Consider the following 12,109-nt stretch of genomic DNA (forward strand, 5'->3'; position numbering starts at 1 on the left):
CACAGTGGAAGGTGGGCATTAGACCCAAAAAGTCGACGGCGTGCGTCAGGCACATAGAGCTGATCGCCTACTTGCCTATTAGATTAACAAATGAGCATGAAATAGATACAGAAATCTGAGGCCCAGACCTAAAAAGATTGTAGTACCATTGATTTTTTTAAATTAAAATAAGAGTGCTAGCAATAGGCTGTATGAAACTCACACCTTAATTGTATTGCAGATAGCACGGGGTAGGCAAAATCTCCCTATTTTATGTCCTTTTTGAGGCGCCGTATAAAATATAGGATCAACATGTTATATTCTTGCACGTTTTCTATGCGTATTTTTCTAATATGAGTGATGATTGAAACCGTGAATTGGAGTAAAAAGTTTTATCTTAAGTATAAGAAATACGTTTGAAATAACAGCATTGACACAGTAACCGGTTTGTTGAAGATTTTCGGTCAATCTTGGAACGCATCCATATGTCTGTCTCTACACATATAGATTTTGACTTCCGCCATTTCCTTTTTAAAATATTCTGTCTTACCAATTGCTTTGGTTCATTATTTGTGATTGATTGTTATGTTAAAATATGAAAATAATTTTAAATGTTGAATTTAATTCCTATTAGTAATAATACTTGAAATCCATTATTGAGAATCTCTATTGATTATCTGAACATTTTTATATCTCCATCTATTTTCAGAAATAGGTACTTTTGAGTGCTGGCGTTTTCGCAGCAAAACCAGTGATGATAATCTTTTAACTTGGTAGTTTTTTGTAAATTCATCGTTTTACGTTGCTCTCATAACCGAAATATAAATATTTTGTTCTTGTAGAAGTGCGATAGATCGAAATAAATTTGTGGTTGGCGATAAAATGCATCTTGTGTCACTGTCGGAATAGAAACGGATGGTGAGCGATGGCGAGAATACGGTGATAGATTTTTGGTGTTAAAAATTGCTCTGTGTCATTGCCATAAGTTTTCCAATAGTTAAGATCAAAAAATAATAATTTATTTTTGCTTAATAGTGTTTTGTTTAGTTAATCTTGAACAAAATTGACGATTAGTGAGTGAAATTAAATTGTCATCGAGTGACCGGCTGATATTACACGAGGCTTCTATGTATACTATCTGACTTCTAGCTTTTGCTATTTGTGACACGCCTCATATTATAAATCTGTTTTTGCGACAGGACCTATTTTGATTTATATTAGTGATATTTTTGTGATAAAGACTTTCTAAAATTACGTAACTTTTGTGGAAACATAAAAAGTATCAAAAAGATGGCTTGAGTGTGATCACTCCATTACCGTCATGAGTGACGAAGGAATGTTTATTTAGGCTCAATTATTTTGGTTTGACTTAACGAGGAGTGCTCGTTCGTCTTATTGAATTGGCTGGAACATGCATCTTTTAGAATTCAGCAAAGTTTTAAATTGATCGTTCTCGGCTTGTCGTCACTACGGACTCTTTTATATTAGAAACATGTCTTCGGCACCGTTTGTTGATAGAATTGACCCTTTTGCTAAACGGTCTCTTAAGAAAAAGACCAAGAAGAGTCAAGGGTCATCCCGTTATCGTAACTCACAAGATGTAGAACTCTTGGCACTACCCTTACTGAAAGGTAAATTTTATCTCGTTTTTTAATATTTTTAGCCAAAGAATGTGTATTACATGTATAAAATAAATGTAATGTGATCTGATGTCATTAAATTTATTAGTCTGTTTACTGTAATAACATTGTGTAATAACAAATTAGGTTTAGAAATTTATAATTATAAATTGAAGAACATTAGTAAGTAATAAAGAAAGAAGTTTCACTTTAAAATAATACTCAACTAAAGATAATTTAATGACTATATAAAACATGATTTATATATAATAATAATAATTAGGTCAACAAATTCATGAAGTAATCTCTTCATTTTTGGATTTAACACTTTATTCTCTAATAAAAATAAAGATTTAATATAATATAATAAATATTAGTTTGATAAGACACAATTATTTTTGAAATTATGTCATTTAATTTACTCTAATTACCAAAATAATTAACCTTTGCATGAAGCCACTAGTATTGATTTGTTGCTTGATTTGGTTGCTCTTTAATTAAGTTAGGATTTCTTGAACTGTAAAAAAAAAATCATATATATATATATTTTCTATTTCAAATACTTAATGAGACTTACTTAATTTAGGTTTATAAAAATACAACAGTACTGCTCAAGAGTAAAACCACTAGTATTAGAGTATTGTTCGGCTATTTTTCTTAGATGTCTCCTTTCAACTTCTGTGAAAATTTTCTCTTACAGATGTGCCAGCTACTGAACAAGAAGACTTGTTCATTCGTAAGCTGCGTCAGTGTTGTGTGGCATTTGACTTCATGGACCCTCTTGCTGACTTAAAAGGAAAGGAGATCAAACGTGCCACATTGAATGAACTTGTTGGGTATATTACTGTTGGACGTGACGTACTCACTGAACCGGTTTATCCAGAAATCATTAAAATGGTAAGTTAATTGTACATTTTATTTACAGATGTAGCGTAAGCATATATTGTATATATCTAGGATTTTTCAAGCAAATCATCTTGTTGTCTGTGAGCAGTGAGCAGTGTTGGCGTAGTGAGATAGTCGTGAGATCGATCCCCTGCTGTGCAGCAATGGATTTTCTTTCTATGTGCGCATTTAACATTAGCTTGAATGGTGAAGGAAAACATTGTGAGGAAACCGGCCTGCCTTAGACCCAAAAAGTCGACAGGGTGTGTCAGGCACAGAAGGCTGATCACATACTTGCCTATTCAATTCACAAACGATTATGAAACAGATACAAAAATCTGAGGCCCAGACTTAAAAGGTTGTAGCGCCAATGTTTTTTTTACATCTTGTTTACTATGTAGAAATGTAAAAACAAATGACTATTATAGTTGTTTTTTTTTTGCCTATTAATTTAACCTTATCATAGCAAACTGTCAATTTATACCAATATTATTAAGCTGAATGGTTAATTTGGTTAAACAAATATAAATAATAGGTAATGAACAAAAAATTTAGGCATGACAGCAGCCCACTGATAGTATGTATATTATAAAAGAAATATGATTGTTCCTTACATAGTTTGTTATTCAAACTTTAGAATTATTATTGTGTATTTAGGTGGGGCCTTTTAAAGATATATTATTACACTAAATGAATAAGCATACCATTGTTTAAACATTGTTGTATTTTCCTCAGATTTCTTCCAACTTGTTTCGCACTCTACCACCAAGTGATAATCCTGACTATGACCCGGAGGAGGATGATCCGACTCTAGAGGCCTCTTGGCCACATCTCCAACTAGTCTATGAGTTCTTTTTGCGCTTTCTTGAATCAGTTAACTTTCAGCCAACCATTGGCAAGAAAGTCATTGACCAGAAATTTGTATTGCAGGTATGATACCATCTAATGACTTTATTTTGTATGTTCTATTATATTAATAAACTTTTAAAATGACATTTCAAGAATTCGGAAGTATGTTTTAGAAGTTTCTTCTAGTTTACTGTAAAGACAAATAAATAAATAATTTCCAAATGTACAAAAACAATATGTTTATTAGGGTAAGTATTAATAATGAAGTTGACTCAAATATTTTTACTTGTACTAAAAATATCCAAGTGAAAAGTTAAAATTTGGACATACTGGGAAATTATTCATCTATGTTTCCCAATATGTTTAACATAACAATTAGACCTGCTTCCAAAGGAACACTGCAGGTTCAGTTCTAGTGGCGTCTTAGTTTATGAATTAGTTCCAATGAATAGTAGTTTAAAAGAAGAATTTTCTTAAACAGCTTTTAGATCTGTTCGACTCCGAAGACCCTCGCGAGCGCGATTTTCTGAAGACGGTGCTGCATCGTATCTACGGAAAGTTCCTCGGGCTCCGAGCGTTCATACGAAAACAGATCAACAATATATTTCTGCGATTCGTCTACGAAACCGAGCACTTCAACGGCGTCGGCGAACTCCTGGAGATCTTGGGAAGGTATCTATTTCGTCTCGACCGATAAATCAGTCCCCCGCTGGAGACGCGCTTAATACCCGGTGCCGCCGTGCGTTGCAGCATAATCAACGGGTTCGCGCTGCCCCTGAAGAGCGAGCACAAGCAGTTCCTGGTGAAGGTGCTCCTGCCGCTGCACAAGGTGAAGAGCCTGTCCATGTACCACGCGCAGCTGGCCTACTGCGTGGTGCAGTTTCTCGAGAAGGACGCCACGCTCACCGAGCCCGTCGTTCGCGGCCTGCTCAAGTTCTGGCCCAAGACCTGCTCCCAGAAGGAGGTGGGCGACTCGATATATTCTTATCACGCGCGGAATTAAAAGCTAAGTGAAGTGAAAAGGTAGGTAATGGAGATGTCGTGCTTTTCCCGAACAGGTGATGTTCCTGGGCGAGATCGAGGAGATCTTGGACGTCATCGAGCCGGCTCAGTTCATCAAGATACAGGAGCCGCTGTTCAAGCAGATCGCCAAGTGCGTGTCCAGCCCCCACTTCCAGGTACGCGAACGTCCGACCCCGGAATCCGCTCCATTTCTGTCCGAACGCGTTCAAACTACGCCCGTTTCGTCCGCAGGTGGCCGAGAGGGCCCTGTACTACTGGAACAACGAGTACATCGTGACCCTGATCGAGGAGAACAATCAGGTGATCATGCCCATCATGTTCCCGGCGCTGTACCGCATGAGCAAGGAGCACTGGAACCAGTCCATCGTGACCTTCATCTACAACGTGCTCAAGACCTTCATGGAGATGAACTCGAAGCTGTTCGACGAGCTCACCGCCAGCTATAAGGCGGAGCGGCAGAAGTGAGTGGGCGATCGTTTTCCTGTAGTTTTTCTCTCGTTTCGAGCGAGACCGTCTCACGCGTCCGCGTTCCGCTTCCAGAGAGAAGAAGCGCGAGAAGGAGCGCGACGAGCTGTGGAAGCGGCTGGGCGAGCTGCAGCTCGGCGCCAAGCGCGCCAAGTGATGCGGCCGCCGCTCCGCCTCGGGCCGCGGGAGGCCTTTTATATTCGACCCTAGGATACTAGACTACTTTAGGATTTTTAATATTGTTAAATTGTTTAATTAAGTTAAAGTTGTATCGCGTCTGTGCCGATTCGTTCGATTCGTTCCGATTGTACAAAAATGATAAAAATAGCTCTCGACCTTCGCGGCGCGTAGACGCCGAACGCTGGATTCAAATGTCGTTTCGTCGTCCTATCGTTTTGTATAGATACTTAGTGTAAATAGGCATAAATAGGCATTTATTTATTATGAATCGATGGCGCGGCGAGTGCGGAGGTGCCCCGACCGGCACTCGAGTAGAACAATGCTGCGGTAGATCCGATATTTGTAAGGGAATAGTCATTAATGTGTACGATATCGCTGTAGCCGTCTATCGTCGCTCGCGTCGGCGCCTCTACGCCCGGCGAGCGACCGCGTCTGTATGTATGTACACTATGGAGATGTCTGTTATGTAAAATGTATTAACATTGCAAAAATTATATGATCTTATATATAAATTACTATTATAGTACACAGTATGGAAATAAAAAAGTTGACTCACACAAATGGGATTCTTTGAGCGCGTGCGCGGACCGCTTGCGCGACGATAGGCCGCGCTTCGACTCGCCTCGCTCCGCCGACCTCTCATTGTTTCCCTTCGCCAAATACACGAGAAATTTTCACCAAACTTCGTTTTTTATTTTGCGAAACGTTCCACTCGATCCCGATCGAGCGGATCGGAATCGGAATCGTGTGTCGATTTACAATATATTACGTGCTGCGACCTATCGGGGGCCGAAGGTCCGGTTGGTGTTGTTCGTCCGTCCTTCGTCGGCCTCCGGCTCTCGACCTTCACGAGACGTCGTGCGATGACCTCGCGATGAGGAAAATCGATATCCGGTCTCGTCACCTAGACTACCGAAGGCAAACACCGAGACTGGAACCGGAGTCGTCAAACGATTCCTCGTATCCTCGGCGTTTGTGCAAAATGAATAACCGCAGATCTCGAGTGTACGCGGCTCCCGTCCCGAAAATGCCACCCGGCCTGCTGGAATTAATGGAGGGACTGAGCGAGGACGTTTTGAGAAATAACCCGTCCGATATTTATGAGTTCTGTGCGGACCACGTGCTGAAACTGCTGCAGATCCGCGACGACACACGTGAGTGCCGTATTATAATGTTTTTAATGTAATTGACTTTGTGAACTTTGAAGTTCTGAAACTGTATCTGAACTGTATCTTTTTAGAGCGAAAAAAGCCCACGTCTTTGCAACAGAAAATATCAAAAGCTCAGAATATAATAAGGGAAAGAGCTAAACGGCGGCGCAAATGTTATGAAAAAAATTATCAAGCATTTCTAGAAGATGACGAGTCGCGACCCGCTCAATGCTATGAAAATAATGATACGAAAGGTGCGTCGGCGTCGATATGCGAGATTGTTCAACATAATCTTCCCGCAGATGCGTCTCGTCTACGAGAAGAAATAACTCGAGAATTATTCGATAATAATATAACATATTCGGACATCGTCTCTGGCGAATGTCGTGTGCCCCGACTTGAAAATTGTGATTCCAAAAAAAATACAAAAAACGAACTTGAAAATGAATGTACGTCAGATGTCTCCGGAGTCCACATTACCAAAGGTGAGGTGGTCGTAAGCCCCAACGTGATTGAAAACTCGAACGTTTTCGATGAAGAATTGTGTTTAACAGACGAAAAAAATCGTCATAACTTGACGAGTGGAGGTTATAGCGTCTCGTCAGTAACCATTGAAAATATTGACTCGGAACCAAAAATACCTAAAGAGGAAGCGGACGGCGGTGGACTCGTTAATTTCTCTGAGAAAGCGGAAAAGACAAGGGTATGTGATGAACAAGATTCCGCGTCTAGCGTCGGAGGAGCTCACCACCAGATGGATCTGGAGACGGCAGCTATAACGATTCAGAAAGTTTTTCGAACTTTCCTTTTTAAAAGTAAAACTACCAGCTTAGATGATTCCACGAACGTTGACATCAATCTTTTTATCGAAGAAAACAATTTGGAGGTAAACGAAACTAGTTATTTAACGCTGACTGTTTGTTTTTTTTTTAACATTTTGTCAAATTATTTCTAAAGGTTTACTTACCGCCAATGTTTAAGTTTACAAGGTACGTGTATTTCACTCGGCACTTTAAGTTTCATTAGTAAATACCACAGTAACTGCAATAGAGGCTACTCTTAACAACGTTTTTTCTAATTGAAATTTAAACAGAACTTTCGTGCATTGTAAATATACCTACTCTATTTTCAGAATGATATTAATATGACTAATAAAGAACGTCGAGGAATCAGCAGAATGGACACCGTACTTCAAACCGTGAACGAGGAGAAATCGTTGTCGTTATCCACCGACGAATCTTCTACTTTGTCGAGTGCGGCGACAATTATTCAGGCCCATATAAGAGGGTTTCTAGTTAGAAATAAATTTAACGTCAACAAAACGCCCACTTCGACAGAATCTCTGATAGATTCTAAAGAGTTTTCTCGTACATCCTTGGAGAAAAATAACGATCCCCAAAAGACAAAAACTGTTTTAAACATTCGTATAGTGCCCGAAAAAGATAATTTCACTGGAAGGGATGAGAGTTTGACGACTTCCATGGATTTATCTATGGACGATAGTCCGCAGTTACTGTCTTCACACGCTAGTTACGATGTAGTCGAACGCCGAAAGCAATTGAAGCGTGAAGATGCCATTCAATCCGTCACCCCGCCCAGCAATACCAGTAGCAGTAAACTCAGCGAAGATATGGACTCTGTCACGGAACAAGTCGCCCGTGACGACGCTAAAGAGTCGGCCGTGCGTATTTCTTTAGGGAATTTCACACAAAATCAAAGCAATTTAGACGCCCACGAAGGTCAACCCGGAGTAGAAATAGAAAATAACCCGATCCAACATTCCCTGGAAAAAGATGATGAAACGGGTAACGATCGAGGTCGTCGTAGCCCGTTAAATATTGACAGCGTTCATAAAGTTCAACGTGAACATACTAATACTGCCAGTTTAAAGCATTCCAGTGAGTTTTATGAAGTGATATTACCCACAAAAGTTACCAGAAGTGACACGTCTGTCGTCCGTGGTGAGTGAAGACATCTTTTGTCAGGTGATACATCATAACATATTATTGAGGCCATTGCATGATGCTTATTGCCAGTTCTGGTAGTTAGCATTTGGGTTATAGGTAATTAGTACTCACTTTTAGTTTTTAAAACTTTTATAATCGGTGAGGGACAATGTTTATTTTTATAATTTTCTTTTCATAGAATATGGGGGCAACGGGTGCCCAGAAAGGGTTGTTATCGCAGCCACTTTATTCCCAGTACATTCTTTCTTTGAACAAACTGAGGTCTCAGGGAAGACCTTGAAAAGTGTCTTGTGAAGCGCACTTCCGGTCATCAAGATAATGCTGATTAAATTTTGGATTGATACGGCTCTTACGGTGTTGTAACGAGGCAGGAGGGATCTACCCAAACGATTCTTCAGAACGCTCACCTTAGTACATTGTTTGAAATGTCTCTGCGTAGAGAGGGAGAATTGGGGATTGACAATTCGACGAGCCCTTCGCTGAATTTGGTCAAAAGGAAGCTGGTATTTGGGAGCACCGGCCCAGAGATGTGAGCACTATTCTATATGAGTTCGTCCTCGAGCCTCGTAGAGCTGCCTACGTTTGTACCTCGAGTGAAAATATTGCTTAGCCATACCCGAAACACACCGTTTCAGAAGTCAGTTTGGCTTCTTCTTCCAGATGATTGCGTAATTGGACCTCTTTCGATATGCCGACCCTAAGCATACTGAGGCTGCGTGAAGTACTAAGGAGAGCGCCTTCAAATTTAAGACACGACAAAAAGATCTTTCTTGGCAGAAAACGAACAAACGTAACTCTTTGTAGGGTTAATCTTCACAAGGTTTTGCTACTACCCACACAAATTTTCTCAAAATCGTTTTACCTTTTGAAAGAAGTTTGTTACGGTTCCCATCGACTTCAGATCGACACGTTCGGATGGCCGCAATGTCGATGCTGCTGTCGTCTGCTTAGTAATGGATTTTGTCGATGTTCAACAGGTTATTGATATGCAGAACGAACTGAGTGGGCAGGAGACCACAACCTTGCGGAACGCCGCCTGCATTGAGTCTATCCGCTTTTTCAACTAAGGCTTTAATGCTACGTCTAATATCCGTATGACGGTAATTTCCATAGAAATGCCTCATGCCAAACTCTATTGAAGGCTTTAGATATTTTCATGCTAGCGGCCGATGCCCGTCCCTTACTTTCCACAGCTTCGGCCCACCTACGAGCGAGGCAAGATCACCAGCCGAGCGACCTCGACGAAAGTTTATTTATATTGTTAATGGTCCATTATTTACGATACCTCTATTTTTTTAGGTACCTACTGACAATCAGGTTACCTACAGTAGATTATAACAATCCTAACTTGATTTAGTGGAAGCAAAGCAAATAAATGGTTATTTGCAAAAAACCCTCCAGCCACCTTTTTTTTAAATTATGTAGTGGTCTGCTGTTATTTAACCAATTGAATAATTTAGTTTGTAGAGTTACAAGTATTAAATTTTACCGTAGGCATTAACTTTAAAAATCTTGTAAATTATTATTTTTTAAAGAATTTTCTAATTCAATAAAACCGAATATCCATGTAGAAATTGTTCTTCTTGAGGGACTTTTATATTTTTCGAGAAAGAATTCGAACCCGAAACCTCCGTTTTCCGAGTTTTTAATTCCTACTTCTCTATTAAATTAAATTCACTAAATAAGGGTGGTCACTGCATTTAGGCCTTGCATTTCAGAACCTAGTGCCAACTGGTTTTCAGGTACCAGGTATAACATATATTTATTTACGTTATTTTTTTCAGAATTTAATAATGTCTTGGCATACCTTCTTCTCTGGGATTACACATAAATAGGAACAGTTTCAGATTTACTCTTGCATGCTGCTAAACTTTTCTTTTCATTACAAACAATTATATTCTTAGCATTATCTAAGATGTTTCTTATTTTGTGCCATTCCTTTAAAGCTTAAGTAAACAGTAATAATACTATACCCTAATACTTAAAAACATTCACCAGCTAAAAATGTTTATGCTGAATAGAAACAAAAAAAAATTCAATAATTTATGACCTATAAAAAACCCTAATGGTTAAATATCCTCATTGAGGTAGGGTCATTTTTGCTAAAATTTCAGCTTGTTCTGGGAAAAGAGCCTCTAAGGGCTTTTTCCAATGAAACTCTTCCCAAGGCAGCCTCTCTAAACCTGTAGCCCAATGGTGGATGCGGCATCTTACGTTTACTTCTTCTTTATTATTTATCTGAAATATAATAATATATGGATAGATTTTAGCTGAGGCTAAAAATCTAAATAAATTCATGTTATATTAAGTCAAACTTACTATAACTGTAATGAAAAACTCCTTTTCTTGTAAAGTTAAATCTGGTCCTGTGATTTCTTTTGGAGGCATTATTATAGCCTCTTCGGGAACTATAAAACCAGCTTTGCGCAATGATGTTTTAATATGCCAAGACTCAAGTTTCCATGGTGTAGTCTTATTCATAGTTATTTGTAAAACTATTCGAGATAAACAATTAATTGTCTGAAATCAGTTTTTGAATATAAAATTTGGTTTAAGGGTAAATATTATATAAAAGAAATATAAAAAAAATTACTCTTTGGACATAAGGGGAACTAAAATCAGATGATTCCTTTGATTTATTTTCAGCAGCTTTGAACTTTTGTAAGTTGTCAGGTGTAGCATATACAGCAAGACCAGGAAGTAAAAATTCTTTATATGCAACATTAGGACGCAAAGTTAATATATCTCCAACATTACCAGCACCTGAAATGATATATTTGAATAAAAATTCTACACTAAAATCCAAAGTAATTCTTTAAAATGTTGTTTACATATAGGCTTTATTATTCTGAAATGATATAGGTTATGGGTACATATTTGGTGGTGACTAATCACCATGTACTAATTTCCACTAATTCATTATAGTGCACACAGCCAATATGTAATAATATTAGTTACATGTGGCAACAAATTAGAGTTAGACAGTTAATTGAAAAGGATCAAGAACCGGGCAGGAAGGATTTTGGTACCACAATGCAAGTATATCCCCATGTCAAAGATTCTAATCAATTGATTAACTTTACTTACCCTCAACAAATTGATTTAATATCACTTTTAAATCAGGTTTTTTACAAACATTTGTATCTTCGATTAAATCATAAACAAAATGCCTTGCTTTTAATTTTGGTAGTCTTCCATTCTTCTTGTGCAGCGGTGGTGGCCATCGTCTCTTAAGGATGAACGTATTCTGTCAAATATAAGATTAAGGGTAATATGTACATTAAGGTTCATCATAATTGTAAAAAAAAATATGCTCACTCTCGTTTGTTGGAAAAATGAAGCTTGTTCTATGACGGTACTTTTATTTAGTAAAGCACGCAATCCCCACATTTTTAAGTTCCGACGGCAAAGACGTTTTTTCTGTCAAAGGTCGCTGTTAAAATTTTATAAACGATTGAAATTTTAGGTAAGAAATTTATCTATTGGTTAGTTGTAAGCAAGAGTAGTGGGCTATCCGCTGTGGCCGTGATATGCAGGAACTTATGAATTATGATCAGTAATGCCAACACCTACAAAATGTGCCCCGTAGGACCAACTTCAAATATCCCTAATTATCGACTAAAAACCTCTAATTTTTTATGGTACTTAGCTTGAGAAGTAATTTCAAATATGAATTAAAAATACATTCAATTAGTATAAAGTAGTTGCTGTAGTTATGCGGGTACAGTTTACACATTTACATGTATTAATCAATGATGCTAAAGCTAGATGCTCAATATGTATAAATGATTATATTTCGTAACTTTTATTTCTTTAAATTTAGTTTAGTTTGTAGGTTTGTTCAAGGATATAAATTGTTACATAGAAACGTGCGTCATTTTAAGTTTTGAACGAAGTCTATACAAAAATCCCCAGTGACATCTTGTCTCCCCTAAATTTGGCATTTTTTTGTATACCCCAAGTTGGCATCACTGTCTATGATGTATGTAAA

At 38.2% G+C, this 12,109-nt stretch overlaps 3 protein-coding genes across 3 annotated transcripts; 2 read left to right on the plus strand and 1 right to left on the minus strand.

Annotated features, from left to right (window-relative positions):
• Positions 1-610: 610 nt before the first annotated feature.
• LOC123716540 (serine/threonine-protein phosphatase 2A 56 kDa regulatory subunit epsilon isoform-like) lies at positions 611-5,682 on the plus strand. The gene is made up of 8 exons (XM_045672334.1): positions 611-1,610; positions 2,299-2,495; positions 3,219-3,413; positions 3,814-4,004; positions 4,083-4,296; positions 4,391-4,510; positions 4,587-4,816; positions 4,896-5,682. The coding sequence occupies exons 1-8, from the start codon at positions 1,472-1,474 to the stop codon at positions 4,975-4,977; spliced, it is 1,368 nt and encodes a 455-aa protein (XP_045528290.1). The 5' UTR covers positions 611-1,471; the 3' UTR covers positions 4,978-5,682.
• Positions 5,683-6,159: 477 nt separating this feature from the next.
• LOC123716541 lies at positions 6,160-10,079 on the plus strand. The gene is made up of 3 exons (XM_045672335.1): positions 6,160-7,037; positions 7,284-8,112; positions 9,903-10,079. The coding sequence occupies exons 1-3, from the start codon at positions 6,906-6,908 to the stop codon at positions 9,947-9,949; spliced, it is 1,008 nt and encodes a 335-aa protein (XP_045528291.1). The 5' UTR covers positions 6,160-6,905; the 3' UTR covers positions 9,950-10,079.
• Positions 10,080-10,148: 69 nt separating this feature from the next.
• On the minus strand, positions 10,149-11,682 carry LOC123716542 (39S ribosomal protein L9, mitochondrial). Its single transcript, XM_045672336.1, has 5 exons — positions 11,437-11,682; positions 11,206-11,365; positions 10,712-10,881; positions 10,438-10,638; positions 10,149-10,356 (listed from the first exon to the last, which is right to left on the minus strand). The coding sequence occupies exons 1-5, from the start codon at positions 11,506-11,508 to the stop codon at positions 10,198-10,200; spliced, it is 762 nt and encodes a 253-aa protein (XP_045528292.1). The 5' UTR covers positions 11,509-11,682; the 3' UTR covers positions 10,149-10,197.
• Positions 11,683-12,109: the final 427 nt, after the last annotated feature.

This window comes from Pieris brassicae, chromosome 11 (genome assembly GCF_905147105.1).
Source record: "Pieris brassicae chromosome 11, ilPieBrab1.1, whole genome shotgun sequence".
In the NCBI taxonomy this organism is placed as follows: Eukaryota; Metazoa; Arthropoda; class Insecta; order Lepidoptera; family Pieridae; genus Pieris; species Pieris brassicae.